Consider the following 9,060-nt stretch of genomic DNA (forward strand, 5'->3'; position numbering starts at 1 on the left):
ACATTAACCAGACTGTTTGTTGTTACAGCTTACAAGTGAAATGATACTATCTTATATTTTAGGATCTGAAATACACCCAAGTACTAAAACTTGTTTATAAACCTTGTTTTAGACTAAAACTTGACTTGTTCAATACAAACATAGTTTATAAGGCCCTTCTTTTCTTAAACCGGCTATAATTCAAAGTGGATTCATTATATTAAACATATAATGCAGGCAAAAGCTCTTTTTCATTATTGTAAAGTAAATCAACAAGAACATATCACATTCCAAATCATAGTATGGAAGGTTAATGGCACAACACAGATGGTAAAACTGCAGGTCTAAGGTCAAATTGAATTTTGAACTGTCAAAGATTACTCAAAAGCTACATTCTCAATCTGAAAACAAACTGTCTTGAACCCGATAGTGAGGCAGAAATTCCATGAAGAATCACGGATAAAAACAAAATGACAAAAAAAGGTAGTAGCAGCACTACAATACTCAGTTGCTTTAACACAATGCCTTGGCTGCTGCGATCACAGCTTCCACGGTTAATCCAAATTCTTTATATATCTTATCTGCTGGTGCACTTGCTCCAAAATGATCTACACCAATCGCCTTTCCCTTGGATCCCACGATCTTCTCCCACCCAAATGTTGTTCCAGCTTCTATGCTCACCCTAGCTGATACATCAGCTGGCAGCACACTTTCTTTGTATGCAGCAGATTGCTCGTCAAACAACTCCCAAGATACAAATGACACAACCCGAACTGTCTTTCCGCTCTTCCTCAGCTCATCAGCTGCTTTTGCAGCGATTTCAAGTTCGGAGCCAGTTCCAATCAAGATAATATCAGGCTTGTTACCTGAAGAGTTATCAGTAATAATATACCCACCTTTCTCGACTCCTTCAATTGATGTTCCAGGGAGATTAGGAAGCTTTTGACGAGAGAGGGCTAGAACCGAAGGTCTCTTTCGGTTGAGAACTGCAACCTTGTATGCACCAGCAGTCTCGTTCCCGTCAGCTGGTCGGAGCATCAGAATGTTTGGCATTGCCCGGAAGCTTGCTATATGCTCAATAGGTTGGTGAGTTGGCCCATCCTCTCCTAGCCCAATGGAATCATGAGTCATCACGTAGATGACTCCAGCTTCACATAATGCCGAAAGCCTCATGGCTGCTCGCATGTAGTCCGTGAAAACAAAGAAGGTAGCACAATAGGGGATGAGGCCAGGACTGTGGAGAGCGATTCCATTACATATAGCACCCATTCCATGTTCCCTAACGCCAAATCGTACATTACGTTCCTCGGGGGTGTCCTTTTGAAAGTCACCAAACATTTTTAGCAGTGTCATATTCGAAGAAGCAAGGTCTGCACTTCCCCCTAAAAGTCCAGGAAGAACTTTTGCAAGGGCATTCAGGTTTGTCTGAGAAAGATTACGAGTGGAATCCCCTGGGGTTTCTGGAGTATAATTCTAAGAAGAAGGGTTTGTCATCAGAAAATATATACTTTCGTTCAGGATTAAAAAAAACTACGTCCATTATAGTTCATATTGGTCTACTCAGGTGTACACTATATATTACAGATTGAAACAAATAACCACTTACTGGAAGAGCCTTTTCCCAACCAACCGGAAGTTCACCACTAATAAGAGATTTCAGTTCTTGGGCTTCTTCTTTGTATTTCTTCTCATACTCCGCAAATTTGGTATTCCATTCAGCTTCCAAAGCAGCACCTTCAGGGGTATGGTGACTCCAATGCCTGCCACATTTAAGGGTAGATGAGGGATCTAAATACAATTCTATAGACACAAATAATTTAAACGTAAATAAATTATTGCACGTAAATACTTTTTAACATCCTCTGGCACATGGAATGGCTCATGTGGCCAACCAAGGTTCTTCCTTGTGGCATCAACTTCTTTGGCACCCAATGCACTTCCATGTACACTGTATGAGTTAGCTTTGTTAGGTGACCCAAAACCAATTGTAGTGGTGACCTGTGTTAAACAACAAATACAAGTAAGCCATATATATATCCAAAAAACAAAACTTAGCTTGCAACAACTCATAAGGTGGATAGAGAAACCTTAATTAAAGTAGGTTTGTCTGTAACAGCTTTAGCTTCCTCTATAGCAGCACGGATCTCATCATATCCAGTGTTACCATTCTTTACCCATATGACATGCCAACCAAGTCCTTCAAAGCGCTTATCAACAGATTCAGTGAATGCAATAGCCGTGTCACCGTCAATTGAAATGTGGTTGTCATCATAGAATGCAATCAGCTTCCCAAGTCCCCAATGACTAGCGAGGGAGCAAGCTTCATTAGAAATTCCTTCCATTTGACAACCATCTCCGAGTATCACATACCTAAAACCAAAATTATAAAAATGAACAAAAACAAAAACAAAATTAGAAATCTCACTTCATTATTTATGTGGGCAGGTTATATGCTTGTATGCTTTTGCAATGTCTGACTTTCAGGGAGAACATAAAAAAAGCAAAAGTTAGAAATTAAAAAAAAAATCAAGCTGATTACGTGTAGTGATCAACAATTTCACTGCCAGGTTTGTTAAATCGAGCAGCTAAATGCTTCTCCGCAACAGCTAAACCAACTGCATTTGCAACACCTTGGCCAAGGGGACCTACACCAAAAAAAATAAGGAGAAAAGTAAAACATATACTTTTGGAAAATGGAATAAGAAAAAATGAAGCAATAAAGACTAGTGAATAATGTGATACGAAAGGTTTATGATAATACCAGTCGTGACTTCAATGCCAGGAGTCTCAAAGTTTTCAGGGTGACCAGGTGTTTTGCTTCCCCACTGACGGAAACTTTTCAAGTCTTCTTCCTAATAAGTTGTCAAAACGTGAACATTAAGAAACACAAACATACTTGCACAATTTCACAACTTGGCACCAAATATCTTATAAGTACATATTAAAACGTACTAATAAACTTTATCCTTACTCTTCTCCTATCCAAAGGTGATGAAGGAGTTTATACGTACATTTCCACTTTAAGCTGCACTAAGCTGACCAGTCTTATGAGTTGTGACGGACCCAAAACCTCCCCTAAAACTTCATATATCCCTACTTTTATGTTTAAAATTAATAATATGAGGTTTCTAAGTTCCGCACAATTAAAAATCTCAAAAATCAGTAGTTTTCATATATAAATATTCATAATTTATATTATTCCGCTCCCTCTAACCAACAATTTCTCATGTACTTCGGCATTCAAAATAGTTACTTAAAGTTCCATTCCATGAAAAAATTCTGGTTTCGTCCCTGCTTAAGTTCACCAACTAATTAAAATGAAATGTTTCCCATCTACATTCTCTGATTCTCACAATTTAGAGGTCTCTACAGATAATCTCTAGTGCATATAAATGTGACCACAAGCTGCATAGACAACTAAAACATAATTCTGCATGGACAAAATGCTCGTAAAAACTGAACTACACTACAATTTTTCCAGCACAATAACTCTACTCAATTTTAGTCAAAACTCGAAAATGACATCTGACACGACACAACTAACTTATAACAACACCATATCAAAACCGCCACCCTGTTTAATCTTTACAAACTCAATAACATTTAAATTTCAACATATATTATCAAGAAAAACATAGTTGACAAAACATAAAAAAACATAAGTTGTAGATATACAGTTAAACCTCGATGGAGTAATAATCGATAAAGTAATAACCTCACTAAAATAATATTTTTTTCCGGTCTCGAACATACTGTATTTTTAGGGCAAAGTAATAAACCGGCAAAAGTCCCGACAATATTACTTTAAAGAGGTTTAAATACCTTAACACTGTCATAACCAGCTAAGTGAAGAAGAGCATACTGCAACATACACCCATGTCCAGCAGACAAAACAAACCGATCTCTGTTAAACCAATACGGGTTCTTAGGATTATACTTCATTATCTCATCGTACAATATATGACCCATGGGTGCACAACCCATGGGTAGACCCGGATGACCCGAATTCGCTTTCTCCACTGCATCAATCGCCAAGAACCTGATCGTGTTCACCGATTTCTCCACCAACCCAGTTTCTGTTTTTTCCTCGACATCCACCGCCGATGATGACGCCCTGATCGCGGCGGCGCGTGACCCCACGCGCCGACTGCATTTGAGAGAGGTGGTGGAGAGGGAGAGTGTGGGGAGAGAGATTCGATGTGGGTGGGGAGAAATGGCGGAGAAAGAGGGAGAGATCGAGAGAGATTTAGAGAGAGATTGGGAGAGAGTCAACGAGGAGGAAGATGGAGCTGTTGATGTTGCCATGGAGAAGTCTTGGATCACTGAGTTACAATGTTGTTTGTGTTTGTATGTATGATACTTTTGTTGTTTGTTTATGTTTTTATAGTAGCGCACACCAGAAGAGAAAGAAATGTTTGAAGTGTAGCGGTCAAAACTAGGTGGAGGATAGATCTGGCCGTTGAGATGGAGAGAAGAGATGATGATCATGGCCGTTGAATTTTACAATATGAAAATAGATTGTGTTGTGGGGCTCTCATTGATTTCTCCGTCATAATTGTTTGTATTAGAGTTTAATGTTTATTCAATGTAATTTGAATTTCAAATCCTATGTTAACTATTTGTTGTTTATTATGATTTTTATTCTAAATATTGAAAATATTCAGTTATATTCTTGCTTTTTGAGTTTGTAAATTTGTATGATAAGCAATGATTATTGTAATGAAAAAATTAAAGGGTAGATTTGAAAAGGCATTTGTTTTAAGAAAAAGATAATCAGGGCCATTCACAGGCATAAAGGTCAATGAAATTGGGATCTGACCAATTATGTGGTTTTCGGTCTATTGGCTCTTCATTCACGGTTCGAACCATATTGTTGTTATTTTGTGATGCATTAAAATGTTTAATAAATTTCTGGTTTTAGTAATATAAGGAATTTTTATAAGAATAATATGATACGTCAGAAAATTTATTTCATTAAAAATATGTACCGGTGCCTCAAACTTTGAATTAAATTTTCATTTTTACAAAGTGAATCATGTTGTGTATCATCTTTCTTTAGCAATAGTAATTTTTTGTACCTCTAACTTGTTTGATTTCTTTTGACAATTCCTGGAATAGTGTTGGGATATTTCACCGGAACCAATTACTTTTAAGGGGCCTTATGTTAAGTTTAGGCGGGCATCCAAGAGTTTTCGATTATACTATTTTCTACTAATTTGTAACAGCATCTCCAATACAGTTCTAACATGTTCTTTAAAAATATTATTATAAAAATGAATTCTAGAATTTTAGGATTTTTAATATCAACTCTAACAATATTTCTTATAAATGTATCATAGTAATATTTTAATATTATATTTAAACTCTAGTTATGCATTTGATATGGAAAAGGAGAGAAAAATGATTTTTTTTATTATTAAAATGAAGGTAAGTTATCACTAATGGTTACTTATAAATAAGAACCTTTGATGTTGTTGGAGTTCTATTTTATTACAAGATTCCTTAAATTTTAATTTAGGATCTTGAATAGTTAGAGTTACTCTAAATAGAATTTTCTAGTGTGTGCCTAAATGCGCACAAGTGATCTTGGTTGTTTTGTAATGCCTAATAATGTAAAGTTTTGAATACTAAGTCGAGGCCCAATTGCCATTAATTTTAGAATATTCTTTTTTTTTTAATAAAGCAGCTTGCATTATTAAGAAACATCAGACAAAATAGCCTCCAACAATATATCTGAAGAATACATAACAATATAAGGACAATTTAGAGAATAAGGTAAAGATGCTACTAAGTGAGCAACCTTGTTCGATTGTCTTTTAACAAACGAGATGGAAAAGCCCGGAAAAGAATCAAGAATACTACGACAAGCTTCCAACACATGGTCAATGTTAGGAATATGTGTATTAATTTGATAATAAATTAAACAAAACACTTAAGTAGAAATATAGTGTTTGTAGCCTCAACGGATAAGACCATCTTGGCTATCCGTTGAAGTAGTAACTTTACTTAGCAATAAGTTTAGTTTTGCAGCACATTTCATTCTCTAGTTTCAAGTTGTAATTCTTAAATGTTGTAGGAAATTATCAGTCATGTTGACTACTAATGGATATACAAATAGGAGGGCTAATTGTAAATATTTCATGCCTTGTAATTTTGTATGAGTGAAGAAGTATCAACGGATATTGAAGACCTTCAACGGATAAGAAACAAAGCTTTAACGGATGTTTCTAATGCTTCAACGGATAATATCCATCAACGGATAAGTGCTTCAACGGATAAAGACTTCAACTGATAATGCATCAACGGATAAAGCTTCAACGGATAAAGCCTCAATGGATAAGGCATCAACGGATGAAAGCTTCAACGGATGCTTGGTTCATTAGCAGTTGATAGTGACAATTCACAAGCTAACAGAGGCACATGGGTTGACAGAGACAAACTGGAATGTGGAAGCCTCTAGGAGGAATCAAGAAAATACAGCATTCCCATTCTGATGCAAACAAGGAAGTATTCAAAGATTCACAGATTATCCTAGATTGTATTGGATAGAGAAATGAAGAAGAAACATGTGAAGAATCCTTTCAATTGTATTTTACAGTTTTATCTTCACTTGTAAACTTGGTGATATATAAACCAAGTAGCAGCTAGTAATTAGAAGAGAATTTTCCTAAGCTGTTTAGAAATATCAAGAGAGAAAATCATCTAGTTTGTACTAGGAAGCAGCTGTGATTTAATTCTTTGAATCACAGATTTTCTGAAATAACACATCTCTGGTGTAACAACAAATCCACCAGAAAAGTTTTTAAGTTCTTTGTGTTCTTTACATTTGTGTTTGAATATATATCTGTCTGTATCAGATTCAAGCAATTCACACACATTTGTTCACTTAAACACTTAGCCTTAGAAACTGCTCAAAACTTGAAAAAGTTTTGAGATTTACATTCAACCCCCCTTCTGTAAATCTCATTGTTAGTCCACTGGGAATAACAATTGGTATCAGAGCGAGCTCTTAACATACAAAGAGTTTAAAGATCTATTTTGCTAACATCATGAGTAAGAAGGATATTGGTGTAAAGATTCCAATCCTGGAAAGAGATAACTATCACTGGAAGGTGAAGATGCATTTACATCTTCTCTCTCAAGATGAAAGCTACATCAACTGTATTGAGAATGGTCCTCACATCCCACACAAGGTGGCCACAGCTGCTACTGCTACAGTTGTTGTTGGACAGTCTATTCCCAAGCCAAAGGCAGAATGGACTGTTGAAGATATTGAAGAGGTCCACAAGGACAAGAAAGCCATGAACATTCTGTTTAATGGCCTGGATCAAGATATATTTGACAATGTCATCAACAGCCAAACTGCTAAGGAAATTTGGGATACTGTGCAGCTTATCTGTGAAGGCACTGAGCAAGTTAGAGAAAACAAAATGTTGTTTCTCATTCAACAATATGAATATTTTCATTTTGAAGAAGGAGAATCATTGAATGATACATTTAACAGATTTCAGAAACTATTGAATGGATTAAAGTTGTATGGGAGAGTGTACCAAGTCAAGGACTCCAATTTAAAATTTCTAAGGTCTCTACCAAAGGAATGGAAGCCTATGACTGTTTCTCTAAGAAATTTTCAAGATTATAAGGACTTCACACTTGAAATATTATATGGAATTTTGAAGACTTATGAACTTGAGATGGAGCAAGATGAGCTGTTGGAAAAGGGAAAGAGAAAAGGAGGATCAGTTGCACTTGTAGCTGACAGTGAAAAAGTTAAAGCCAGAAATGAGGAAAAGACAATGCTAAGTCTCAAAATTGGCACAAGCAAATCAGAATCAAGCAAGGGTAAATAGCAAGTTGCTGAGGATGAAGACAATTCCAATCAGGATGAATCTGATGATATTGATGAACATCTGGCCTTTCTGTCCAGGAGGTTTGCAAAGATGAAGTTCAGGAAAAACATAAAGTTCACTAAGCCAAACAAAAACATGGTGGACAAATCAAAGTTCAAATGTTACAACTGTGGCATTAGTGGACACTTTGCAAGTGAGTGTAGGAAGCCAAATTCTGAGAAAAAGAAATTTGAGCAAGTTGATTACAAAAAAGAAGTATTTTGATTTGCTCAAACAAAAGGAAAGAGCTTTTCTCACTCAAGATGATTGGGCAGCAGATGGGGTAAATGAAGATGATGATGTGGAATATGTCAACCTAGCCCTGATGGCTAATTCTGATGAAAATGAAACTAGTTCATCAAGCAACCACGTAATTACTACTGATCTCTCTCAGCTTTCTAAACATGAATGCTATGAAGCCATAAATGATATGTCCAATGAATTATATCATTTGCGTGTTTCTCTTAAATCACTAGCTAAAGAAAACACTAGGATCAAAGAAAATAATGTATTTTTAAGTGATAGGAATGCTGTGTTAGAGAGTCAGGTAATTGAGCTTGAAAAGATTAAACTTAAATGCTTGACTGTTGAGAGTGAACTAGAAGAAGCTGTTAAGAAAGTAAAAATTCTTTCTAAACAGTTAGAAAGTGAGCAAGAGGTAATCAAGGCCTGGAAAACATCTAGGGATGTTGGTGTTCAAATTGCCAAGGTTCAGGGAATTGAATCATTCTGTGAGGATGCCTGGAAGAAAAACAAAAAGAAGTTAGAATTAATTGATGGATTGTCAGCGGATGTGGAATCAACGGATGATGAAAGTTATCCGTTGAAGGAAGAAAAAGAGCATCCGTTGAAGGCTCATCAATTAAAACAGGCAAGTAATAAAAATCTTAATAAGAAGAATGATTTAACTCTCAAGAACTTTGTCAAAGAAGGAGCCAGCACATCCAAAGATGTCAGTAAGGTGAATATAGGACACATGACTTTAGATCAGCTGAAAAATAGGCTTAGGTTGGTTGAGGATAAGAAGGAAACTAAAAGAAAATCTAAAAGAAATGGGAAGGTAGGGATTAATAAATATAACAATTACACACCTGATAGGTATGCTCCTAGAAAAAGCTGTGTGCATTGTAAAAGTGTTAATCACCTATCTGATAATTGCAAATCTGTTAAAAATGCTCCCATGCCTTCAAAT

General features: G+C 36.0%; 1 protein-coding gene across 1 annotated transcript; it reads right to left on the minus strand.

Moving 5' to 3' along the window:
• Window positions 1-211: 211 nt before the first annotated feature.
• LOC141689669 (transketolase, chloroplastic) lies at window positions 212-4,389 on the minus strand. Its single transcript, XM_074494023.1, has 7 exons — window positions 3,802-4,389; window positions 2,741-2,831; window positions 2,519-2,624; window positions 2,067-2,349; window positions 1,829-1,977; window positions 1,586-1,739; window positions 212-1,452 (listed from the first exon to the last, which is right to left on the minus strand). The coding sequence occupies exons 1-7, from the start codon at window positions 4,282-4,284 to the stop codon at window positions 493-495; spliced, it is 2,226 nt and encodes a 741-aa protein (XP_074350124.1). The 5' UTR covers window positions 4,285-4,389; the 3' UTR covers window positions 212-492.
• Between the last annotated feature and the right edge of the window lie 4,671 nt (window positions 4,390-9,060).

This window comes from Apium graveolens, chromosome 10 (genome assembly GCF_009905375.1).
Source record: "Apium graveolens cultivar Ventura chromosome 10, ASM990537v1, whole genome shotgun sequence".
NCBI classification, from domain to species: Eukaryota; Viridiplantae; Streptophyta; class Magnoliopsida; order Apiales; family Apiaceae; genus Apium; species Apium graveolens.